Source organism: Myxine glutinosa, chromosome 8 (assembly GCF_964187855.1).
Source record: "Myxine glutinosa chromosome 8, kmMyxGlut1.1, whole genome shotgun sequence".
NCBI classification, from domain to species: Eukaryota; Metazoa; Chordata; class Myxini; order Myxiniformes; family Myxinidae; genus Myxine; species Myxine glutinosa.
The window spans coordinates 59420833-59448513 of NC_136268.1; the positions used below are offsets into that span (position 1 = coordinate 59420833).

General features: G+C 45.1%; 2 protein-coding genes across 2 annotated transcripts in view; both read left to right on the forward strand.

The window, feature by feature from the left end:
- LOC144893281 (uncharacterized) overlaps positions 1-27681 on the forward strand; it is a 1021022-nt gene that overhangs the window by 69543 nt on the left and 923798 nt on the right. The gene's annotated exons all lie outside the window — the stretch shown is intronic.
- Positions 1-27681, forward strand: part of LOC137432515 (kelch-like protein 2) — an 89524-nt gene that overhangs the window by 56330 nt on the left and 5513 nt on the right. The window contains exons 10-15 of the mRNA XM_068124529.2: positions 2642-2759; positions 12074-12271; positions 19737-19838; positions 20150-20278; positions 24574-24714; positions 24825-24968. Of these exons, the coding sequence (XP_067980630.1) occupies positions 2642-2759; positions 12074-12271; positions 19737-19838; positions 20150-20278; positions 24574-24714; positions 24825-24968 (832 nt within the window). The remainder of the gene's footprint in view (positions 1-2641; positions 2760-12073; positions 12272-19736; positions 19839-20149; positions 20279-24573; positions 24715-24824; positions 24969-27681) is intronic.

The window sequence follows — 27681 nt, forward strand, 5'->3', positions numbered from 1 at the left end:
TATAAGTTATGTTTTCTTCGTTAAAATTTCTCAGTTTTCAGAGGGGTACTGATTATATTTAAGCATGTTCCTTTTTTAATTTTTGTCATATAATTATTTGCCCGAACTCAATTAAGATCAGTTTGTTACTTTTTTTTTTTTTTTTTTGCAGTATGTCGAGCAAAAAAAGGAAGTGGTCAGAGGATTACGTGCGGTATGGGTTCATGTGTTTGACGGAACGGGACGGAAGTCAGCGTCCTCAATGCATGCTTTGCAATGTCAAGTTGAGCAACTCCAGCCTAGCACCAGCAAAACTACGGGAACACTTCAAAATAACTGCACGGCGAGGGGCAGCACAAAGACGCAACGCTGGATGAATTCAAATTGAAGAGAGTCCGATTCGACGCAAGTGCTACCTTGCCCACTCTCGGCTTCATTCCAATTGACAAACCGATCCTCACCACGTCGTATGAAGTTGCGTACCTGATCCCAAAGCAGGGCAAACCGCACACTGTTGGCGAGACACTCATCAAACCGGCCGCGTTGAAGATGGCCAACATCATGCTGGGAAAAGCTGCTGAAAACAAGTTGTCTCTCGTTCCACTCTCAAATGACACCATCAGACGCAGAATCGACGACATGAGCGACGACATCCTCGCCCAGGTAGTTGCAGATTTAGTCGCGAGCCCAACAAAATTCAGCCTTCAACTCGACGAGACCACCGACGTTTCGAATTTGAGCCAACTCATCTTATTTGTGCGTTATGTCAAAGGAGACGAGATCAAGGAAGACTTTCTGTTCTGCAAGCCTCTCACAACAACGACGAAGGCAGCTGACGTGAAGAAGCTTATGGACGACTTCTTCAGAAGCACCACCTCTCGTGAAGCATGGTGTCTGCAGTTTGCTCGGACGGAGCTCCAGCCATGCTGGGATGCAACTCCGGTTTTGGAGCGCTGGTGAAGGCCGATGCACCACACATCATCGTCACGCACTGCGTCCTGCACAGACACGCACTGGCATCAAAAACCCTGCCTCCAAAACTGGCCAATGTTCTGAAAATCGTCGTTGAAACTGTGAATTACTTGCGAAGCCGTGCTCTGAATCATCACATCTTCAAAGAGCTGTGCAATGAAATCGGCTCTGAATTCGAAGTCCTTCTCTACCACTCAAACGTTCGATGGTTATCACGAGGGAAGGTAGTGAGCCATGTTTTTGCCTTGCGTGTAGAATTAGCCCTGTTTTTGCGAGAACACCAGCATTGCCATGCAACGCACTTCCAAGAGTCAGAGTTCATCCTCGCCTTGGCGTACTTGGCTGACATATTCGACGCACTCAATCATCTCAATTGCCAGATGCAGGGCGGTGGAGTGAATGTCATCGAATCTGAAGAAAAGCTGAGCACTTTCCGAAAGAAGTTACCGTTGTGGAGGTGGCGAACAGAGAACGACAACTTCGCGAACTTTTTGCTACTGGACGAGTGTGTGAGCGGGATCGAAGATGAGTCTGAAGTTGGAGGCACTGCTGTACTGGGGGAGCTGAAGCAAGCGATTGCCACGCACTTGGATGAGCTGGGAAAGTCATTGGACGGCTACTTCCCCGACCAAGAGCAATACCCAGTATGGGTGCAGCAGCCGTTTACTTTCGACGTGTCAACGACCAATACCTCGATGACCTCATCGAACTTCAGCAGAGCCAGACTCAACAACAACTCTTCGGCACAACAACGTTCTCAACGTTTTTGTGCCGCCAAATGGAAGGGTATCCTCACATCGCTAAAATTGCCCTTGAGATCCTCACGCCGTTCGTTACAACGTATCTCTGCGAGCATGTGTTTTCGAAACTGGTGGACATTAAAACAAAGAAAAGGAGCAGGCTTGCATGCGAAAATGATTTGAGGGTGGCCCTTGCGAAAACAAAACCACGCATTTCCCAGATCGCCTCCCGAAAAGAAGAACAGAAAACGCATTAAGATGCAATTCTTCTTAATCTTTTTTGTCAAATTTGATGGGTTCCGCGAGTGTTCGGTGGGTTTCGTTAGGGTTCGGCGCCTTTAAAAAGGTTAAGAACCACTGGTTTAGAAGGACATAGGCGGAGAACACAAAATGATATATAGTAATACTTCTCGAAGGAATTGTAAAAAATATAAAATTATACGGAAGGAGCACACAAACACCAACAACCATGACAACAACAATTAGGTGTCATAGAATATCCTTTTTGTGTTTTTACTTCATTTTACAGCCTCATTTCCATTCACTGATAGACATGCAATAGGTTTGTAAAGTACAACATGCTTTCTTTTGATTAAATCCATCAGCGAAGCGACGGAGTAGGCACGCCTCGTATGTATGACAGTCACAGGTTTCAGTAATTGGGTTTAAGCACGCTCACTCAAGCCTAACGACAGGAACGTTGCTGCATGAACCAAATGTTTGGGATCTGTTAAGTATTTATGAACAAATTTAATGGATGATATGAAATTGTAAAGGGAACACCCATTCTAAAGCAGAATATTGAATTATTATACCCAATTTACTCAACGATACTATGAACCAAAGTTGCCAGTCTTTTTTCGATAGAATATTGAAGTTGCGTTTGTTGTAATGGCAGTTGTTGTTTCACACGTTTTTATCTGTACACTCATCTTTTACTTTGCCAACAGGTGATGATTGTTGTGGGTGGACAGGCTCCCAAAGCCATTCGCAGCGTAGAATGCTATGACCTGAAGAAAGAGCGTTGGTTCCACGTCGCTGAGTTGCCTTCACGTCGTTGCAGAGCAGGTTTAGAACGGAACACAGTGTGTGCAACTTTTGAAGCATGTACCATTTTTCATGTGGCCATTACCTCATTGTACCAAAACTTAGTCATTTCTGTAGAGCTCAGAAAATTTTTAATGGAGAATTTGATGCAGAGTACAATTTGGGCAATCATCTGTATTGTTCGAGTTACAATGCCTTCAGAAAATATTCACACTCCTTGACCTTTTCACATATTGTTCTGTTAGAGTCTGTATTTAAAAAGAATTAAATTTAAATTATTTTGTCACCGATCTACACAACAAAATGGAGAAGATTGTCATGGGGCCCGCAAGGCTAACCCCCAATCTAGCAGGGAAAATGGCCTTAAAATGCCTGTTGTTGTTGTTGTTGTCTACACAATACCCCAAAATGACAAAGTGAAAACATGTTTTCAGAAATGTTTACAAATTTAATGAAAATGAAATACAGAAATATGTAATTACCTCTGCCACCAAAGGTGGATGGAGGTTATGTTTTCACCCCTGTCTGTTTGTCTGTCTGCCTGTGAACAAGATATCTCAAAAAGTTGTGGACGGATTTGGACAAAATTTGGCAGAGCGGTAGCGTTCAGTCACTTGAAAAAGTAAGTACACCCCATGTAAAGTTTTGACTTTTTCAACATATTTCAACATACAGCTATTTGATCTTCTTTTTTTTTTCTTTTTTTTTTTCTTTTTTGTATACAAGATCGAGGCTCGTGAAAGAGCGAACATTAATCACAGAAAGACAAACCGACACATAAAACATATAACATCGGGAGCGGTAGACAAGATGGGGAGAGAGGGGGAAGGACACGAACACAACATTTGAGAGCAGGGACCGAGAGACATGGAGACATCGAGAGATCTGAGAGAGGGCGAGGGCTTTGGGGGGGGGCATGGGAAGGGGGCGGTGGGAGAGGTATAAAACATATGGACACTGCCAGGACTTCCAGGAAAGAAGTTGGAATTTCAAACAAGGTGGATCTGGGGTGAATTAGCGGGGGTAGAAAAGATCAAGGTTTTGGATGGGGGAAGATAAGAGATGGTGGTGAACAGCTGTTTTAAAGACCTGGAGGGAGGAGTGGGATTGAAGGGAGTGAGGGAGTTTGTTCCAGAGGCAGGAGAAAAGAGGAATGAAAGAGTGAAGGTGAGCAGAGAGCCGAGATTTCGGCAGTTTAACCATCAGAGGGTTGCTGGCAGATCTTGTGCGACCTGTCGGAATATTTGGGGGACAGAGCACAGAGAGAGCTGGGGGTGCAAGGCCGGAGAGGAGTCGGTAGAAGACAGAAAGACCACCTACCTGCCTGCGGTGAGTGAGTGAAAGGCCCTCAGAGATAGCTTCATCGCGGGAGATTCCAATAATTCTGAAAGCTTTGGTTTCAACAGCGTGAAGCCGAGCTAGGTGTGAGGCAGGAGCACCGGCCCATAGGGGAGAACAGTATTCCATTGAGCTGCGGATGAAAGCCTTGTATGTGGTGAGGAGCTCAGGTGTGCCGAGGAAGGACTTCGCACGACGGAGGATGCCCAGTCGGCGACTGGCTTTGGAGGCCAGCTTGGAAATGTGGTTTTCCCAAGAAAGATCATGGCAGATAGTGAGACCCAAAATCTTGAGCGACAGAACTTCTTGGAGAGGATTGTTGAGAAAGTAGATGGGAGGGTTGTCCAGTCGATCTTTTCGGAGAGACATAGTAAGAGTGTGAGATTTGTCAGGATTGAAAGACATGTTCCACTTGTTTGACCAGTCTGTGATTTTGTCCAGGTCTTCAGAGAGTGAGGAGGCAGCAGACTGCCGATCTGAGGGAAGAGGAATGGAGCGGCAGAGAGTGGAGTCATCAGCAAAGAGATAGAGAGGATTTTCGAGAGAGTCAGAGAGATCATTGATGAAGACCAGAAAAAGCACGGGGCCCAGAACACTGCCTTGGGGAACTCCAGCCTGAACAGGAAGAGGAGATGAGAGAAACCCATTCAGGGCCACACGTTGACGACGACTAGAGAGGAAGTCCGCCAGCCATGCGTGGAGATTTCCATGGATACCAAAGGAGGAGAGTTTTGGTGAGCAGAGCGGGGTGCCAGACCGTGTCGAAGGCACGTGATATGTCGAGGGAGACAGCTCTAATTTCCTGTTTGGCATTGAGGACCTCCATCCATTGTTGAGACAGCAGAAGCAGCATGTCCAGAGTAGAGTGACCTGGTCTGAAACCAAATTGATGATCAGAGATCAAGCCATTGGAGAAGAGGAAAGATTTCATATCTGAAGCAATGATGGATTCCATGACTTTGCTGATAATTGGGAGAAGGCTGATTGGTCTGTAGTTGCTAGGATCTGTTTTTGCACCTTTTTTGTGCAAAGCGGTGATGTTGGCTGATTTCCAAGCAGATGGCAGTTGACCTTGAGCAAAAGAGAGGGTGAAGAGAACAGAGAGAGGGTGAGATAGAGCAGCAGAGTAGGATTTTAGGACCCATGCCGTGGGCTGATGCCGTCGGGTCCAGTTGCAGAATCAGAGTCGAGGGTTGACAGAAACTTTTCCACCTTGTCAGGAGGAAAGGACACGGAGTCCAGGAGCAGCAGGGTACGACTGGGTATGGTGGGTACAGAGAGGGATGGGTTTGGGACACAAGATTTAGAGGCAAACACAGAGTTGAGGCATTCAGCTTTTTCACGTGCGGAGTCAGCTGTGTAGCCGTTTGAGGTAAGGGAGGGGATGGAGGGGGAACAAACACCAGAAACGGATTTGACCAGACGCCACCAGGATTTGGAAGAGGGAGACAGATAAGAGAGTTCGGTCTTGAGAACGGAGAGATATTGTTTCCTGGCTCTCCTGAGGGTGGACACACACTTGTTTCGGGCTTTGTGAAAGGAAATGAGATTTCCTTCCGTTGGATTTGCTTTCCAGGAGACGAAGGCAAGTTATTTCTGGGCAACAGCCTCACCACAAGATTCCGTGTACCATGGACGGGAGGAAGGGTATGACAACTGAAGACGAGATGGGATAAATCTGTGCATGAGAGAGAGCAATTTACTTTGGAAGAATTCCCAGGATGAGTTGATGTCAGAGGTGGTAGAGATGGGAGACCAGTCCAGATGATTGATGGCTGCTTGAAGACCGTGCCAGTTGGCCTGAGTGAAATGCCAGACTCGTCGACGCTGAGCAGGCTCCCTGGGGATGGTCAGAGAGATGTCCAGATATCTCAAAAGCTGTGCATGCAAGAGCTGTGCATGCAAGAGCTGTGCATGCATTTCAACAATATTGATAGATAAAGGTGATATAATATAACAAATATCATGAAACATTTACATTTTGTAGTCCATTGTATAATTTAAATAAACATAAATGCAAATTTCGCATGTGGAAAAAGTAAGTACACCCTTGGCTCCAATAGGTGGTATTGTCCCCTTTGGCAGAAACAACCTCAAGTAGGCATTTCTTATAACTGTCTACCAGTCTCTGACATCGACTGGGAGAAATTTTTGCCCACTCCTCCATGCAGAATTCTTTCAGGTGTGCGATGTTTGAGGGGTTTCTTGCATGCACAGCTCGTTTCAAATCCCCCCACAACATCTCGATGGGATTTAGATCCGGGCTTTGACTTGGCCATTCCAGAACCCTCCATTTCTTTCTTTTCAGCCATTCCTTGGTGGATTTACTGGTATGTTTAGGGTCATTGTCATGTTGCAAGGTCCACCTTCGGTTGAGCTTCAACTTTCCGACAGATGGCCTCACATTATCCTCAAGCACCCTCTGGTACAATGAAGAATTCATAGTGGATTCTATGATCGTGAGCTGCACAGGCCCCGATACAGCAAAGCTGCCTCAAACCATATAATATTTCCACCACCATGCTTTCCAGTTGGTATCAGGTTCTTGTCGTCAAATGCTGTCTTTGGTTTTCACCAAACATGTCTTCTGGTACTGTGGCCAAATAGCTCTACCTTTGACTCATCTGTCCAGAGCACATTGTTCCAGAAGTGCTGGTCTTTGCCTAGGTGTTCATTGGCAAACTTTAGTCTTGCCCTGATGTTCTTTCTGGACAGCAAAGGTTTCCTCCTGGCACACCTCCCATGTAGATCAAATTTGTGCAGCCTCTTTATAATGGTAGACTCGTGCACTTTGACATCAACAGTGGCAAGAGCTACCTGTAGGTCCCGTGATGACATTCTGGGGTTCTTAGAGACTTCTTTCAGCATCTTGCGGTCTGCTCTCGGGCTGAACTTGCTGGGGCAGCCTGGCCTGAACAAGTTGGCAGTTGTTTGGAATCTTCTCCACTTGTAGATGATCTTCCGGATAGTCGAATGATTGATTTCAAATTGTTTGGAGATCTTTTTAAATCCCCTCTCAGACTCATAGGCATCTATAACCTTCTTTCTGAAGGCCTCAGAGAGCTCTTTTGATCTAGGCATGGTGACGTCACACACTTCAACAACAAAGAGCAAACCAAACTAAATGTCTGAGGTTTACATAAGACAGGTCCCTCCAACATCCTCTCTAACGATGTTCTAATCATTTGCACCTGAGCTGGTGCACCTGATTGCAATTTTAGGTATTTGAAGTAGTGATAAATGTGGGGGTGTACTTACATTTTCCACATGCGAAATTTGCATTTATGTTTATTTAAATTATACAATGGACTACAAAATGTAAATGTTTCATGATATTTGTTATATTATATCACCTTTATCTATCAATATTGTTGAAATGAAGATCAAATAGCTGTATGTTGAAATATGTTGAAAAAGTCAAAACTTTACATGGGGTGTACTTACTTTTTCACGTGACTGTATGTGACGAGGACAAAATGATTAGATTTTGGTGAAGATCCAGATCTGGATCCGGCTGGTATAATTTTTAAAGTGATTCTTCATCATTGGGATCGGGCCAAAAACGATGCATAGCACGATATCTCAAAAAGTTGTGGACGGATTTGGACGAAACTTTGTGGAGATGTTGGGTGTGTGACGAGGATGAATTTGTTGTATTTTGGTGAAGATCTGAATATGGAATCGGATGGAAGAATTATTTAATCCTTTAAGTGATTCTTCAGCATTGAGAGATCGGGCGAAAAGCGATATATAACATGTTTCAAAAAGTTTTGGACGAGTTATGATTAAACTTGGTGGACGAGTTGGGTAGGTGACAAGAACAAGTCAATTCAATTTTGGTTCAGGTCCGAATCCAGATCTGGCCTATCAGTGGGATACAAAACATAAACTGTTCAGCCTGGTGGAGATATGCGCTCTACCGAGTGCCGTTCTCGTTTACATAAGTATTCAACACCCTGAGTCAATACTTCGTAGAAACGCCTTTGGCAGTGATTACAACTTCGAGTCTTCTTGGGAATGTTTGTATCAGCTTTGCACATTTGGGGAGTTTCTCCCATTCTTCCTTGTAGATTTGCTCAATCTCTAACAAGTTGGATGGGGAGTGTTGGTGAACAGCAATTTTCAAGTCTTTCCACAGATTCTCAATGGATTTGAAGTCTGGGCTTTGTCCGGGCCACTCAAGGACTTTCATGTTCGTGTTCTGAAGCCTTTCCAGTGTTGCTGAGGTTGTATGCTTGGGGTCATTGTTCTGTTGGAACGTAAATCTTCGCCGCAGTGTACGTTCTTTTGCACTCTGAGCAGGTTCCCCTCAAGGATTTGCCTGTATTTGGCTCCATTCATTGTCCCATATATCTTTACAAGTTTCCCAGTGCTGCTGCTGAAAAGCATCCCCATAGCATGATGCTGCCACCAACATGCTCCACTGCAGGGATGGTTTTAGATGGCTGATGGCTGTACTCAGTTTCCTTGGACGTAGTGCTTTGCATTAAGGCCAAATAGTTCAATTTTTGTCTCATCAGACCACAGAATCTTTTGCCTCATGCTCTGAGTCTTTCACATGCCTTCTTGCAAACTCCAGGTGTGCTGTCATGTGCCTTTTTCTCCGGAGTGGCTTGTGTCTGGCCACTCTTCCATAGAGTCTGGATTTGTGAAGTGCTGCAGAGACTGTTGTCCTTCCGGCAGGTTCTACCATCTCAGCCAAGGAACTCTGTAGTTCTGTATGAGTGGTCATTTGGTTCTTGGTCACCTCCCTGACCAATGTCCTTCTTGCCCAGTTGCTCAGTTTGGTCAGATGGCCAGCTCTACGAAGAGTCTGGGTAGTTCCATATTATTTCCACTTCTTAATGATGGAGCTCACTGTGCTCTTGGGAACATTTAACACTATAAATTGTTTTATACCGTTCCCCAGATCTATGCCTCCTCACAATTCTATCTTGGGGTTTTACGGATAGTTCCGTAGACTTCATGGTAGAGGTGTGTTTCTTTCCAAATCATGTCCAATCCATTTAATTGGGCACAGGTGGACTCCAATCAAGTTGCAGAGACATCTCAAGGATGATCAAAGGAAATTGGATGCACATGAGATCAATTTTGAGTGTCATGGCAAACGGGTTGAATATTTATTGACTCCCTTTTCATTTATAATTATTTGGGAAAAATTTCTAAAATATATATTCCACTTTGACATTATGGGGTATTATGTGTGGATCAGTGATAAAAAAAATCTAAATTTCATCCATTTTAATTTCAAGCTGTAACACAACAAAATGTTGAAAAATCAAGGGGTGTGAATACTTTCTGAAAGCACTGTAGGGTACTTGTATCTTATGAAACGTTTGATCTTAGATCATTTATTCCATCTTTTCCGTTTCACTTTTGCATTGAAGTTGCTTTTAACTAATCTGTTTATATAACTTGAATTTTAACATGCATATTTAAATTGATTCATAATTTATTCACATCTGCATCAACAATCACAGCAATGACTTGAGCAAAATAAATACCAGAGGAAACTAGATGTGACTTTTTTGAAGACCACACTGTTGTCCAATTTGAGGGTATTGCCATGGCTGTTCCAATTTGTGGAATGCATAGATTGTCCTGATTGATCTAAGTGCAACAACACATTGAGCATTTAACAATGCCTCATCGTGGTTGTGAAGATTTGAGAATATTTACGATCTGTGTTACAGTAGATCTTGTCGACTCACACACTGACACACAGACCGGTTGCAATCGCCTCTCCAATACCTTCAGGAACAGGCAAAGCTAAAATCATGACTAAACAGAAATGTAACATCTTGTACATTATTGGAGATAAATGGGCAATGTGGCAATAGTCTTCTTTAACGTTTCCTTAGTTAATTCTCTGATGCATTCAACTTCTCATTTGACGCTATAGCATAGCCTTACAAAAAGCGCTGCGTGTAGAATCAGGGCTATACTTAGGACAAAAGGTGCCCATGGCAATGGTTCATTTTAAGGGGTCTTTTGGTACTTTTGTACTTTTCCTATGCTCCAACCCATACGATATACTTCACCCAAATTTCAGATTTTTTTTGCAGACATGTAAATCTGAGAAAAAAGTTGCTTTGATCTTTTTCGTTTCGATATTCATCATACTTTTCAGAAACACATCGCAAATGTAAGCCGGGGGTGTGTTGCATTACCAATCAGCTTGTAGCGTGCTCGCAAAGTGGCTTAAACACTCAAGCAATCACTCCATCAAAACGGTTAATAAGGAATGGCAGACTTGGCGATCAATAGCAAGCTTTTTGGTAATGGAACACACACAATATTTTTTTTTTAATCCAATTTCTTTTTAAGCGTTAAAGCTACTTCAATATTTAGCTCTGTCCGTCCGTCAAAAATGAAAAAGAACCTTTCTAACCCACCGTGTTTCATTCTAAAGTGTTCTAAAGGGTAATTCTAAGGGGTTCTAAAGGGTAATTCCAATGGGTTTCATTCGTTTCTAGGTTTTGCCTATTTCATTTTCAAAAAAATTCCAAACTAAACCTCTTGCCTCAGACACAGGTGCGATTTTTTAATATATTGGGAGCCCTGGGCTGCTCCGCTGTTTCCCCTGCCTTTAATTCGACCTCGTATAGAAGAGATTGAATGATCAAATAATTTTGACCCAAACCCAAGCTGTAACCACTGTATTCCAGCCCACTGCAAGACGGAGGCCTAGTTGAGGAAGGCCTTCATACTTGCTATGCTTTCCAAGTACGATTTGAGGTTGGTAACAGCCATATAAATCAAACCAACAGTAGTCGTTGAAATAAAGAGCCAGTCTTTTTTATACATAGTCGGGGTTCATGGAAGAGCTAGTACACTGAACCGATCAGGACATAACACGCAAAAACGGGATGTAAAGCACGCATTCATGGAGTGGACAAGATGGACACGGAGGATGCATGGGGTGGACAAGATGGATACAGAAGGAAACTCCAAGGAGGGAAAACTGGAAATTGGAAGGAGGAGGGATTTGGGTGGGTTTAATGAGGGTAGAAAAGATCATGCTTTTGGATTGGAGACGATCTGAGATGGTGGTGAACAGCTATCACAAAGACCTGGAGGGAAGAATGAGATGAAGAGGATGTAGAAGTTGATTCCACAGGCAGGAAAAAAAAGAGGAACAAATGAGTGGAGGTGAGCAGTGATCCTGGATTTAGGTAGTTTCACCATAAGGGGGTTGATGGTGGACCGTGTGAGCCTCGCAGAAACCTGGGGGGTACAAAGCACGGAAAGAGCAGAGGGTGCAAGACCAGAAAGGAGGCGGTAGAAGGACAGAGACTCTCAGAGAGACCACCAACCTGTCTGCGATAACAAAATGATAAGCCCATAGACTCGGTTTCATCGCGGGGGATTCAAATAATCGTGATGGCCTTGGTTTCCATAGTGTCTAACTGAGCAAGATGTGATGCAGGGTAGCCAGCCCAGAGGGGACAGCAGTACTCCATCATGGATGCTGTGGAAGCTCAGGCTCTAAAAATATTTCAAATTTCCCAGGAGGCCCAAGATAATGGCTCCCACTCCAGCCAGGTTGATGGCCTCATTGTCTGCTATTAGCTTTATTCGTCTTGTTCCTCCTGCCTTTTTGACCCATTTTCTTTCCCGAGCCCCATGACGTCACACATGTTTTCCAGTAACTCATTAATAGTTACACCCCCCAGGTATAAACTACTTTGTCACTTGCACTCCTTTCCCCCTTTTCTCTTGACTATAGAATTACACTGAGTTTGTCCTTTCTATGCCCAACATTCGACCACATTTCTAGTTTGTTTTCACTTTAACATTTGTCAAATATAAATGAGCTTGACTGCTGAACTTTTCCTCCAAATTCATGAACTTCCTCTCACCCCCTCCACACCACTCCGCAACCGCAAAACAGTTGCAACCCGGGCTGTTTAAGGATCGCTTATATGATTTCCTATATAGATAGATATATAGATTTGGCAATCCTCATGGGCATAACTCTTTTGTTCCCATCCCAGGAGTTGTTGCACTAAATGGTCTTGTGTTTGCTGTTGGAGGTTTCAACGGCTCATTGCGTGTACGCACGGTTGATATCTACGACCCACTGAAAGATACCTGGCTTAAGGCACCCAACCTCCAGAATCGACGCAGCACGTTGGGTGCAGCTGTCCTCAACGGCCTAATATATGCCGTTGGGGGTTTTGATGGCAGCACGGGTGAGGTGTCCTCTCCTTTCTGCATGAAGGGTTATTTGACAGGCCAAAATGGTTAACATCAAGTATGAGCTCAGGTTTCAACAACAATATGTGGAGGCAATGTAAATTTTGTGATAAGACATAAATGCAAAAGCTCGTTTTTCTATTTTGTATTGGAGTTCATAATTCAAAGATAATAATTAGGTAACGATCAAATATTGAGAAAAATAAATTCGGAGGACTACTGAAGAGGTTTCAATTGCATTGAAATGCAACGTTGACTCAAAAGAGAGAAGGAACAGCTAAAATCGTTGCTCTGACTTGACTGCCTTTTATTTTGTCTTAGAAAGGGCACTAATTGTACGAGTATCGATCGAAGAGGAGAAATGCTCACCTGCTGCAAACCATAATTTAGGTGGAGAACAAGTTTGCATGTTATTGTTGTGGAAGTAATATGTATGTAGTGAAATAACAATATCCAACGGTTATATGGGATGATGGCCACTTAAGGTACGGTGTCCACTTCTTTATTTGAGGTTGAGGTTTTATTTGACAAAACTAATCAAAAATTGCTCAAAAATGATTCCCATAAGGTTTTTGCTCCAATATCATGCTTGGAGGTCTCACACGACCCATACCCAGCCATTCATATTGTAACACTTAAAATCACCACACAGGATGAACAAGGAGAAAGGATGAGCAGATAGGAGGAGGTCCATGTCAGCAGAGTGGTCTTTGTACATGGTGTTATTTGTGCTTTGGGATGGTACAGCACACACAAAAGCGAGAGGTTTGTGTATATAGGATATTCCAGGGTATTAGGATGGAAAAGGGAGGGGAGGACACCACCTCTAGTAGTACATGTAACAGGCTACTCAAGGTGGTAAAAATAATATCCATGAGGATAAATTGAGGCTCGTACATCACTTGAGAGGAAGGTTTCATAAAGGCACACTTTGTCAGTTGATGATGAAGTCACTTGGAAGAAGTCATCGTGGTTGGATCTGAGATTTCAGATGTTATAGACGAAGTTGGAATCCCAAAGACAAGGTTGCAGTACAATGAGATGGGGGAGCTATTGGGTGAGTAAGTAGAGCAGGAGTAAGGGGGAAGTGGGAGAGAGGAGGGAAGGGTGGGAGAAGAAAGGGAACGGGAGGACGGGGAGGGTGGCAGAGGAGGAGGAGGAGGAGGGGTCAGTGTTAGGGTGAAAGGGGAGGATGAAGGGGGGGGGGGGGGGGAGGCAGAAGAGGAGAGAATGGAAAGATGAAGACCGAGCAAGATGAAAAATGGAGGGGGGGCATGAAATAGTGCAAAGCCACTTACAGCATTGCATGCTCGCACCTCACAGCTAGTTATTTGCTGGTTACCTTTACACCAAGGGTGGAGGGAGGTTATGTGTTCACCCCTGTTAGACTAGACGGATTTATGGAAAAAGGCCATGAATAAGCTTCTAGGTGCATTTTTGGGTAAAAGTTGGGAACCTCACTTTTTAACATAATTAGGGTATGCTGAATTCGATTAACCCGGTTCCCAAACCGAATTTTGAGTTTTCGACCTTCTAATTAGCATAAACAAAATGGCCGCCAAATTGCCATTTTTGGACAATTTCTTTGAACAAGCATTTATATATCATGTATATACATACAGCTCTATGTGGTAATCGAATCTACCGATAAGTTTGTCCACAGCACTGCTACCATTTCACGCATTAACTGGGTGTGACACCACCTCCTATTTTGCAAATCACACCAAACGAACATCATGGAAAGTCTTCAAAGAGCACCATAAACTGCTGAAGAACTTGGGCATTGGTGAACTCACAGAGAAGACAATCAAATCTGCAGAAGCGTTCGTCTGCAGAATATAGAATGTGCACAGAACAAACTCTGTTGATTCAGCATGACATATGTTGTTCTCCAAGACTGGTAAACCAGAAGCAATGTCACCAACAAGTGATGCTCTTCATTTCCATTTGATGCGAGTACACTATCAAGCCAAGGTATGGAGAAATGCTCATTGTGCCATACCTGACCTTCCTGCACCTGTGGAAATGGGATGGAAACGTGGTGATTCAGGACTAGAGCCTATTCTGATGTCACCGAGTCCAATCCCAGAAAGTTGCCTCGAGATGATTTGTTGTGCATGCCAGAAGTAATGCAAGACTCGCCGCTGCAAATGTCACTATTCAGAGTTGAGGTGCACATCAATGTGTGCCTGTCAGCAACAGTGATGATCAGACCCCTTGTATGAATTTGATGTAGTTTGGCAAAACAACATGTGTGACATTCCTGAATGTTTGTGCTTCATGGCCATGTATACCTAATTTTAGAATAAATGGTTGTATGAAACATTGTCTTATTAAAACCATTCCCCATTTGATAGTGTCCAATTTCAATATCAGTTTGAATGTCTCTTTAAATATGTCACCAACCATAATATAGACGGATTTATGTAAAAAGGCCATGTATAAGCTTCTAGGTGCATTTTGTGGTAAAAGTTGTAAAGTTAAAGTAAAAGAGCTGCATGTATATACATGATATATAAATGCTTGTTCAAAGAAATTGTCCAAAAATGGCAATTTGGCGGCCATTTTATTTATGCTAATTAGAAGGTCAAAAACTCAAAATTGAGCTTGGGAACCGGGTTAATCGAATTCAGCGTACCCTAGTTATGTTAAAAAGTGAGGTTCCCAACTTTTACCCAAATATGCACCGAACATTCACATTTCTCAGAAATCCGTCTAGTCTATGTCTGTTTGTTTGTCTGTCTGTGAGCAGGATATCTCAAAAAGTTGTTAACGGATTCAGACGAAATTAGTGGACGGGTTGGATGTGTGACTAGGATGAAATGATTAGATTTTGGTGAAACTCTGAAACCAGATACAAATACTATAATTTTAAGTGATTTTTCACCATTGAGAAATAGGGCCAACGATTATATATAGCGTGATGTTTCAAAAAGTTATGGACGAGCTATGACAAAACTATGTGGAAGAGTTGGGTAAGTGACAAGAAAAAGCCGATTAGATTTTGGTTCAGGTCGAGATCCAGATCCAGCCTATCAGTAGGATACAAAACGTAAACTATTCAGCATGGCAGAGGTATGAGCTCTACCGAGTGGCATTCTAGTTCTAGTTATTGCATGCAATCAGGATCTGACAATTGCGAAATAGATGACCAATCAGAGTGGGGAGGAGAAAGTACAGGAGGTATGGCTGCAGTGGTAAACAACGTAGAGATGTAGAGAAGTATCGACCTGGAAGAGGGGAGTAGGGGATGTGGACGATTAACACTGAAATGTATGTGGAGGATGGTGGGGCAGAAAAGAAGATGGAAATGGTGGATTGGAGGTGGGGTAGAGGGGGAGAAAAATAGTTCAAAGCCTGGAAGGGTGAGTAGAGGGGATGTGGAAAGCTTGAAATGGGAAGGCAGAGGAGGAGGTGGACGCATGAAAAGAGGGGTGGGGAGAGAGTGATGTGCAAGCTTGAAAGGAAAGATATTGAGGGGAGAGGGAATTTGGGAATGGAGGAAGAATGCATCCCTGCATTGTTGCAGCAAGGCTGTACCTCAAACACCAACGAGAAGATAGGGTGGAAGGAGCACAGGTGGATGATAAATAACTAGACATTAGTATGAATAAAACAAAGAGTAAAATATTGTTTGCCTTCATGTACAAGCATTGTTTTTTCCTCGTGTGCATGCTATATTATTGGCATGAATAACAAGGAGGTGAAACTCTATGCCTCTTGCCTTTTGGGTGGTGTGAGAAATATGTCTGTATAATATGAAAGCTAAATCTTCAACGGTTTTTGAAATATCATGTACACAAGCCAAGTTACTGAGATGGTTGCCATGGCAACATAGTTCAACCAATCAGAGCTGTTATCTAATCAGATTTACATAATGTCATGAGGAATAAACACCTACAATATAAAAGCGAAATGTTCAACGATTTTTGAAATATCGCTTACATAAATGTACATGGACAGATGATCGGTTGGTTGGACAGATTTAAATATCCCCCATCTCCAACCTTGTCAGAGGGGTGCGGGACAAAATATATGAGAAAGGAGGAAACAACAACAACAACATGCATTTTAAGGCCATTTTCCCTGCTCGAGCGGGGGTTAGCCTTGCGGTCCCCATGACAATCTCCTCCATTTTGCCCTATTTTCTGCATCTCTCCTTGTTAACCCCCTTGCCCGCATTTCTTCTTCCACCATTTTTAGCCAAGTCTTTCTCGGTCTTCCCCGTCCTCTACTTCCTTTTACATTCATTTCCATCACTCTTCTCAACCAGTCAATTTCATCCTTCCTCAACACGTGACCAAACCATCTCAACCTGTTCCTCTTCACAGCATCAATCACAGGCTCTATTCCCATCATCTTTCGCAATTCATCATTTGTCTTCCTCTCTCTCAACGATACTCCGCACATCCACCGAACCATTCGCATTTCCACCCTTTCCAGCCTTCGTTGCTGCTCTACATTCATGACCCATGTCTCACTCCCATAAATCATAACACTTCTTACACATGCAGCATACACCTTTCCCTTCAGCTTCAACGACACTCCCCTCCTCATCAGCACGCCACTCAGTTCCCGAAAACTTCTTCCATGCACATCTCACTTTAGCAACCGTTGCCGAGTCTGATCCACCTTCTCCATTCAGCATGTCTCTGAGGTAGCAAAATGTTTTCACACCTTCCAGCTTCACGCAGTCTCCAAGATCCAACTCAACATTTCCTCCATCTGCAGCTTCCTCTGTGCACACCTTACATTTGAATGTAGCTGCCACACTGGTTAATGACCCTCTCAGACCACTACATTTTTGATGAACCCACTCAGCACACATTGTACATTGAATGGAGTTCACTCCGACACCCTTCCTGCACACAGCACATGGCCACTTCCCAGTTCTTTCCACCTCACCACATGCTTTACCACTTGCCATCACCTTCGTCTTTCCTATATTCACCTTCAGACCTATTGGCTCCATACATTCCTTCCACTTGTTCATCTTTTCCTTCAGTCCATCCATACTTTCCGCAATCAAGACCAGATCATCTGCATACAACAACTCCCACAGTAAACTCTCCTTTACGTTCTGAGCCAGCAACTCCATCACAGCTACAAATAGTAGTGGACTTAGTACCGACCCCTGATGCACTCCCACCTTCACCTCAAACTCACCACTGTTCCCGTCCTTACAGCTGTGCGCGCTCTTTTGTACATTGCCATCACCACTCTGATCAACCATTCCTCCACTCCTAACTTCCTCAATGCCCATGTCAATACTTCGCGTGGAACCCTATCGAATGCTTTCTCCAGATCAACAAACCCAAGAAACAACTTCTTCCCCTTCTCCATGTACTTCTCCTGCAACTGCCTCACAATATAGGCACGTCTGTCGTTCCTCTTCCTGGCATAAATTCAAACTGCATTTCGTTGATCTTCACCTTCTTCCTTATCCTCCTCCCCAACACCCTTTCCAATACCTTCATTCCATGCTCCAATAACTTTATCGCTCGGTACGAGCCACACGCCAGAGGGTCACCTTTCCCCTTGTATAGAGGGACGAGGGTACTCAGTTCCCAATCCACTGGAATGCAGCCTTCTTTCACCACCATATTACAGATCTCTGCCATTCTCCTCACACCCCAACTTCCTGCTGCCTTCAACATATCTCCCACAACTCCCGTCAGCCCTCCTGCTTTTCTACTCTTCATTGCTTTTATCGCTTCTTCAACTTCCTTCTCAGTTATCTTCTCTGCCGGTCCTAAAACTCGGTTACGCTCTGTGTTGCCATCCCATTCATTCTCTGTGTTCAACAGCATTTCCATATATCTTTTCCATCTTCCTTTAATTCCATCTAGGTCCACAACGATTTGTCCCACTTCATCCTTCAAGCAACTCACCCCCATCACATCACATCTCTCTTTCGCTATCTGCTTTGCAATCCTGAATACCGCTCTCTGACCCTCTTCCGAATCCAAGCGTTCTCCGAACATTTTCCTACATGCCTCCTGCGCCTTTGCTACCTCTTTCTTTGCAGCCTTCTTGGTTGCCTTATAACTTTCATGCTCTGATTTTTCTGCTCCCGTACCCTTCGCCTTCTGCCACTCCTTGAACTTCTTCCTCTTCTCGTCAATCCTCTTTCCAACTTCATCATTCCACCACCATGTTTCCGAGTGCCTCCGTGGTCCTTTTGTCCATCCACATACCTCACCAACGGCTCCCAACAGACTATCTTTCATTGACATCCAACCACATTCAAGCTCCACCACATCATCGTCTACCCTACTCAGCCTCTCTTTTAATGCCTCCCTTACTGTCACCTCTTTCAACCTCCACACCTTCATTCTCGGTTGGTACTTCACCCGCCGAGCTCTCCTCGCACCTTTCACCCTTATGTCGCAGACAACCAAGTGGTGCTGTGAAACAGCCTCCTCCCCCGGGATCACCTTTGTGTCCCAGAGGTGCCCCCTATCTCGCCTACGCACCATCAGGTAGTCAATGGTTGTCGTCGACCCACCTGACGTGTATGTAACAAGCTTATTATCCCCTTTCTGGAACTGAGTATTACAAATCAACAAATCAGCAAACTCCAAAATCCTTTCACCTTCTCCATTTCTCACACCATATCCGTAACCCCCATGAACTCCCTCAAAACCGTCCATACTCCTTCCCACATGTCCATTTAGGTCTCCTCCTACCACAACAACTTCCTCATCTTTCACGTTTTCCATCAGCTTCTCTATCGCACACCAGAACTTGTCCTTCTCTTCATCACTCCGACCAACCTGCGGAGCATATCCCGAGATGACGTTCACCAAGAGCTTTCCAATCATCATTTTCACCATCATCAACCTATCACTCGCTCTCGTCACACTCACCACATTGTCCACAAACTCCTCAGAAAACAGGACACCAACACCATTCACGCCCTCCGGGCACCCTTTCCGCACAAACTTGTATTTCTGTCCCTGCCTACCCTTCACCATTCTCACACCACTTCCCTTCCATCTCGTCTCTTGCACACAACATATGTCCACTCTTCTTCTGACCAATACTTCCACCACTTCTCCTGATCTCCCTGTCATTGTCCCTACATTCCATGTCCCAAACCTCAGAAACCGATCTCCACTTCGGGCTGTACCCTGCCCATATGTAGTTGTAATTGTCATGGTGCTCTTTTTGAGGCAATGTTTTTTATGGCCGGATGCCCTTCCTGACGCCAACCCTCTTCGTCGCCTCTTACGACACACAGGGATACGGTGTACCTATTCTAACCAGGGTACACACTACACACCGGGAATGAGAAAGTAGGAAGATAGTTAAAAATATCAGTAATTGAACACAAGGCAAAATATAATACTTCTTTTCAAGGATTGCAATCAATGGCTTATATAAAATTAACTCTGAATCTGACAGTAACTCGTTGTTGGATTTGACTTTTGTTTTCCTAACAAGTATTTATCTCTTCAGGGCTAGCGACAGTGGAGGTGTTTAACCACAAGACGGGGGAATGGACAAACGTGGCACCAATGAATACCCGGCGCAGCAGTGTTGGTGTGGGTGTTGTGGGAGGTAAGCATGGTTTACGGCATGCAGTTTGCTTTAGTATGCTCATCACATATGCATATCCACTGAACCAGAACATAATGTATCATCCAAGGGTATCAATATTGAATGCACCGTCGTATCCAAAAGTATTTGTTATTATGGTCCCTCCTGGCCTGCAGGAATTGTCAAAATTACAACAATCAAGCACAAACAAAGGAAACACAAGAAAGTTCATCAAAGTTTGTGAAACCCTGAAATGGTCAAATGTCAATATGGTTGCAAATTTTTATTGTATCGTGAACTGTGAAGTAACGATGTGGTTATTATCTTTGCAGCATTTTTATATGCCGTTGGTGGCTATGACGGAGCTTCTCGTCAGTGCCTGAGTTCAGTGGAGTCCTTCAGCCCGAGTGATAACGAGTGGTCGTACGTGGCTGAGATGAGTACACGTCGCAGTGGGGCTGGTATGCATCACACAAACCTTTGACACATTTTGTTTTTTTTATTGTTCGTAGGGGAGAACTCAAACTCCTGGGGATCACTATCAACGATGATTTTTCTTGGGCATACCACATTTCAAAGTTTGCCTCCAAAACAAGTCGCCGACTCGGCATCCTCCGTCGTTCAGTCATTCCTTGGCACATCTTAGCTCCTATTCACCTCCAAGGCATTCATCCAAAGCTTCATTGAGTACTGCTCTCCCCTCTGGACTGGCTCTCCTGCCTCACATCTTGCTCAGCTTGACGCTGTGGAAACCAAGGCCTTGAAGATAATGGGACTCTCCCACGCTGAAGCTGAGTCTATGGGCTTATCACTTTACCTTATCACTTCACCACTTTACCTTTACCTCACACAGGTTGGTTGTGTCTGTCTTCTACCGCCTCCTTTCTGGTCTTGCACACCATACTCTGCTCTTTCCGTGCTTTGTCCACCCCAGGTTTCTGCAGGGCTCACATAGTCCACCATCAACCTTCTTCTCGTAAAACTACCCAAATCCAGAATCACTGCTCACCTCCACTCATTTGTTCCTCTTTTTCCTACCTGTCGAGTCAACTTCCACATCCTCTTTCATGTCATTCTTCCCTAAACGTCTTCAAGACAGCTGTTCACCGCCATCTCAGATCGACCCCAATCCAAAACCATGATATATTATACCCTCATTAAACCCAACCAAATTCCTCCTAATTGTCCAGTTTTTCCTACTTGGAGTTTCCTTCTCCATACATGCGTGGTTTGCACCCTGTTTATGTGTGTTACATCCTGTTCCGTTCAGTGTACTAGCTCTTACATGAGTCTCGACTATGTATATAAAAAACAGGGGCAATACCCGACAGTGCTCAACTGGTAGAATAAACAGTATACTACACTGACTTAAGGTATTGCTACGGTTTTGAGATTTGTACATATGACATCATTAAAGGCTAAAGGTTTGCCCCCCATAGTTAGTCCACAAGCAACACGTAGGCCACCTTAGGGTATTAGTTATGTCATAGTATGTGTAAGTATAGGCCATTTCCACTAGTGATACCTGCGTTGTGTAACGACAAGAGCTTAGGTCCTTTCATTTTTGCGCCACCCTCCAATTCCATCTATGGGCATAATTGATCCCGCGCCCCATTTGGCTGATCCCTCCGTGTTACGCTTTCCCTGCCAGCAGCATTCGCTGCCCTTTGTTCGCTCGAAACTAGTTGAGTAACATGAGGTAGGCCTAAGAAGAGGGAGGAGCGCGGGGTCGGAGTGGGGCGGCGTCAAGGCAGCACGTCAGAGGCGATGACGGTAAGGGCCACCAGCCAACCAGGGCTCTGAGGGCAGGGCGTGATAGGGTGTGGTGAAGAACGTCTGGTGAGTTCCAGAGGGTTCTAAGGGCGTGGCAATAAAACCCTTTGCGCGAGGCCCCCACCTCAGTTATGAGAAGGGAGAGGACTCGACTTACAAGAAGGATTTATGAGAGAGGACTGCAGTGAGGACTTGCACGAGAGAGAGCCCTTGATTGTATTGGCGTTTCGAGGCTTGGAACGGTATTCGTTTATTACGTACGCGGCTACAGCCAAGCCAGCCGATAGCGAATATTCCAGCCACGCGGTAATAGCCTGCGAGTGTAACCGCCAGAGCCCAGACCCTACCGTTCGCCCCGTAATTATCCCGTGCGCGCCAACGACACGCGGAGAGCTCCTGCCGTCTCTTCATCTACTTCGCGGTGCGAGCTGGGGACCGGAGAGAGAGCTGCCCGGACGCCATCCCTGGACGCGCTGGTGACCATCAACTTGTTCATCTGCAATCCTCGTGTGAGTGTCTGTGTGTGTGAGACAGGCCCGTTTGTCTGGGGTATTAAGTATAAGACTGCTTAAGGACTGCACTGTCTTCTTCTTCTCATCATTGTACATAGTGTGAATAAATCTTGTTATTCCTTTATTCCCAATTCGACCGCTTCTGTGATTTCTCCATTGGGTGAGCGTGGCACGAATAAGAACCGCTCGCACGGGTTCGCTACCGCTCGGCGTATCCACCAACACCCGTGATTCGGGCGGGGCTTATTTCCTCGTTTCTGGGCAGCGCGAGTAATTAGGTATTAGTGATTCTAGTCCTACGACCCTATTTTGCGCTGTCCGGGAAGGACGTCATAGGTCCCGGGTCACGTCGGTCAGTCAAAGACAAGGGGACTAATCCCCCCTTGGTAAGGGGAGAAGGCCGGCGTTCAGATCCGCAACAGTATTTTAAACCAACTTTAATGGTTGTCAGAAGACAGGGCAGTATGTACAATCATACTAACATAATCATAGGACTTTAAACAAGACCCCCCCCCCCCTAGACCCCTTTAGGGCCCGATTATGTTAATGCTGTGAACAAACTTTGGTATAACACGGGTGATGAAGGTTGTGGTTAAGTTTCATCGGAATTGCGTGTGTAGTTTTTGAGAAAAAAGCAAATACCTATTTTGGGAGGCAACACCCCCCCCCCCCCCCCATAGTCCCCCAAAGGGGCAAATCCTTTTTAATGCCGTGAACAAACTTTGTTACAGCACGGGTGGTGAAGATTGTGGTCAGGTTTCATCAAAATTGTGCGTGTAGTTTCAGAGGAAAAGTCAAATTCCTATTTGGGTGGGGGGGGGGGGGGGGGGTGGGCAGGGGGAGGGGAAACCTGGATTCACTTTGACTCTCGGTACACCCCCTAAGACCCCAATGTTTTTAATGGCGTGAGCAATCTTTAATCACAACATTACAAATATCATTTATAGATCATCTTATTCCCATCATCCTCTTCCAACTTGTTAAACACCTCGTCTTCCATATCATTCCTTGCCTTATCCACGGCTATCCTTGCTCCTTTCTTCTTTTGCCAATGCAGGTGCAGCAACCCTGCATCCGCTTGTCCCCCTCTGTCCTTGATCTTCCCCATCCTCTTCCAAACCTCCTCCTTCTCCCCAACTGCCTTTGTTACTTCCTCGGTCCACCATACCTGATCTCTGCCCCGAACCGACGATGTACCCTTTCCTAATGCCTTTCCTCACAAAACTTCTGCAGTTCCCCTAAACGTCTCTCCGTTCTTCTTCCACTCCTCCTCCAGACCCCCGGCTTCTTCGCTAAGTTCCTCATACCTGGCCCTCAACCTGTCCTTGCACTCTTTGGCGACGTTGTCCCTGCACTTCCCCACCTAATCACCTTCCGACCCCAGGTCTTAACCTCCCTCCTTTTCTTCATGTGGATAACAAACACCATCGGCTTGTGCTGGGTAGTGACATGCTCTCCCGCAACTACCTTACAATCCCTGATCCTTCACAACTGTCGCTTCCTCACTATGAACAAATCCATTCCGTTCTATTCTGTCTAGTCCTGTAAGTATTTTTTTGGCTGTCCCACTTCTGAAAGAACGAACTAGCTATGGCCATCCCATTTCTTGCCACCAGCTCCTGACCCTCTCTATTCCTTGTTTCCCAACCAAATTTACCAACACATTCCTCTTTATCTGTTTCCGCCACTCCCATATGCACGTTGATATCCCCTGCAATGCACAACAGCACAACTACCAGCTCAACCATTCCCATGATCCTCTCAAAAGCAACCCTGAACTCCTGCTTTTCTGCTTCAGTCCTTCCCGTTTGTGGTCCATAAACTGACATAACACACATACCACCATTTACCTCCATGTCACCAACCATGCTATAACTATCTGTCCCTCCCATCTTTCCACTCTGACCATCTTCTTGCTGATTTCTTCCGATATTATTATTCTCACACCATTACTCCTTCCATTCCCTCCTGCGTGCAACAGCTTGTATCCTCCAAATGTCTCACCCCGTCCTCTTTCCATCTGGTCTCCTGCACACACAACACTTCCAATCTCCTCTGCATCATCTCACCACCTTGACTCCTCTCCTCTCCATTGATGCCACATTCAAACTACCTATCCTGACCTCATTTTCGAACCACTGCCTGCCTGGCAGTGCTAGTACCATCTTGATTAGTATGGGATGTTCGAGTCATAAATCAGCAGGACTGCCTGATGATCTGAATGTCCCAAACTAATCAAGATGGTATGAGCTCTGCCAGGTGGGCATGTTGCCACAAAAAAATAATTAAATGCCCAGACGTTTTACGTACTAAAAGAAATTCCTCACCCCCACCCCCTTCCCTTGCCACTCCCATTGGGTGCAGGTGTTTCTAGTTCTTGTCATTTAGATTGTAGAGCGTGTAATATACATTCCATTTGTGAAATGTATTGTGTGCTATGTACCTATGGCTTATTCTTCCAACTGTCGCAGGAGTCGGTGTGCTTGATGGGCAGCTGTTTGCTGTCGGTGGCCATGATGGACCATTGGTACGCAAAAGTGTGGAGGTCTACAATCCCTTAACCAATTCCTGGCGACATGTGGCAGACATGAACATGTGCCGACGTAATGCAGGTACAATGTATGCAAAAATGAATCAATGTTGGTTTGTCATTGTAAACATATGTTTTCTGGTTTCCACCAGGAAAGTATTCTTGTTCAAGCCGACACGTGTTCCCTTACAGGAGTGTGCACCGTCAATGGTATGCTTTTTGTCGTGGGTGGTGATGATGGCTCGTCGAACCTATCCTCAGTGGAATTTTACAATCCAGCTTCTGACAGCTGGACATTGCTATCCAGCAACATGAGTACGGGACGAAGCTATGCAGGCAAGGTTTCAAGATTTATTTATTTATTTTTGTATACAAGATCGAGGGTCGTGTAAGAGCTAACGTCAATCACAAAAAAAATAACGGACACACAAAACATACAATAAAGGGAGCGGGAGACAAGATGGGGGGAGAGAGGGAAGCACACAAGTACAACAGCAAAGAACAGGGACATCGTAATATCTGTGTGACGGAGAGGGCTTGGGGGGAGGAGAGGAGGCATGGGGGGGGGGGGGCGGGAAGGCGGGGAGGTATAAAACACTGACACTGCTAGAACTTCCAGGAAACAAGTCGGTATTTCAAAAAAAAGTGGATCTGGGGGTGAATTAACGGGGGTAGAAGAGATCAAGGTTTTGGATGGGGGAAGATAAGAGATGGGTTTTGGATGGGGGAAGACAAGAGATGGTGAGGAACAGATGTTTTAAAGACCTGGAGGGAGGCGTGGGATTGAAGAGAGTGAGGGAGTTTGTTCCAGAGGTGGGAGAAAAGAGGAATGAAGGAGTGATGGTGAGCAAACAGTCTTCATTTTCGCAATTTCACCAGCAGAGGGTTGCTGGCAGATCTTGTGTGACCTGTAGGAATATTTGGGGGACAGAGCACAGATAGAGCTGGGGGAGCAAGGCCGGAGAGGAGTCGGTAGAAGACAGAAAGACCACCAACCTGCCTGCGATGAGTGAGTGAAAGGCCCTCGGAGTTAGCTTCATCGCGGGAGATTCCAATGATACTGAAAGCTTTGGTTTCAACAGCGTGAAGACGAGCTAGGTGTGAGGCAGGAGCACCAACCCAGAGGGGAGAACAGTATTGCATTGAGCTGCGGATGAAAGTCTTGTGTGTGGTGAGGAGCTCAGGTGTGCTAAGGAAGGATTTTGCACGACGGAAGATGCCCAGTCGGCGACTGGCTTTGGAGGCCAGCTTGGAAATGTGGTTTTCCCAAGAAAGTTCATGGCAGATACTGAGACTCAAAAGCTTGAGTGACAGAACTTCTTGGAGAGGATTGTTCATAAAGTAGATGGGAGGGTTGTCCAGTCGGTCTTTTCTGAGAGACATAGTGAGAGTGTGAGATTTGTCAGGATTGAAAGACATGTTCCACTTGTTTGACCAGTCTGTGATTTTGTCCAGGTCTGCAGAGAGTGAGGAGGCTGCAGACTGCCGATCTGAGGGATGAGGAATGGAGCGGCAGAGAGTGGAGTCATCAGCAAAGACATAGAGAGGATTTCCAAGAGAGTCAGAGAGATCATTGATGAAGACCAGAAAAAGCACAGGGCCCAGAACACTACCTTGGGGAACTCCAGCCTGAACAGGAAGGGGAGATGAGAGAATTCCTTTCAGGGCCACATGTTGACTGCGACCAGAGAGGAAGTTTGCAAGCCATGTGTGGAGATTTCCTTGGATACCATAGGAGTAGAGTTTGGTGAGCAGAGCATGGTGCCAGACCGTATCGAAGGCACGTGATATGTCAAGGGAGACAGCTCCAATTTCCTGTTTGACATTGAGGACCTCCATCCATTGTTGAGACAGCAGAAGCAGCATGTCCAGAGTAGAGTGACCTGGACTGAATCCAAATTGATGGTCAGTGAGCAAGCCATTGGAGAAGAGGAAGGATTTGATATCCGAAGCAAAGATGGATTCCATGACTTTGCTGATAATTTGGAGAAGGCTGATTGGTCTGTAGTTGCTAGGATCTGTTTTTGCACCTTTTTTGTGCAAAGCGGTGATGTTGGCTGATTTCCAAGCAGATGGCAGATGACCTTGAGCAAAAGAGAGGGTGAAGAGAACAGAGAGAAGTTGTGAAAGAGCGGCAGAGCAGGATTTTAGGGCCCGTGGGCTGATGCCGTCTGGTGCAGTTGCAGAATCAGAAGCGAGGATTGACAGAAACCTCTCCACTTTGTCAGGAGAGAAGGACGCAGAGTCCAGGAGCAACTGGGTATGACTGGGTACGGTGGGTACAGAGAGGGATGGGTTTGGGACACAGAATTTTGAGGCAAACACAGAGTTGAGGCATTCAGCTTTTTCACGTGCGGAGTCAGCTGTGTAGCTGTTTCAGGTAAGGGAGGGGCTGGAGGGGGAACAAACACTGGAGGGGAAAAAAATGCAAACGGGAACAATTACTTAACTTTGATAGCGTGGAGAGCTTGGAAAAAAACACAACCTCATTGGCGACGTGAGCTGGGAAGCTCAATTGCTGGAAATAGTTGAAAAATAAATATTAAAATCCATGCTCGTCACTCCATTTTTACAGCGTGCACATGAATCGAAAAACCGGCTTATGCAATTGGTTCACTTCTGTCTGTCTGTCTACAACGTCAGTTTATAATGGAGGAACAACTTGATTTCAATTGAATGTTATATTTTGAACACAAATGGAACACGAGTCGGAAAGTGAACCTGTAGTTTAGCAGTGCTTTATATCTAAATTTGTCCCAATCCTACAGGAGTGAAATACGTTTTACATGCGACATGTTGCAGGTCTACAAGACCTTTGCTTTGCATTGCTGCTGCTGTTGTTGTTGTTGGGTTTCTTGTTGGGGGGTCGATTTTTGAAATGTGTACCCATTGGTCGGATAGCTGCTGTACCATCCCCACACCTGACTCTTAACTCCACCCACCATAGCACCAAGACAAAATGCTGTGGCTGCCATCTTGGTTTTCTGGTGGGCCTAACATATTAGACCTATAATGGATTCATATTGGCTTTGTTTGGGTCGAGTGTTAT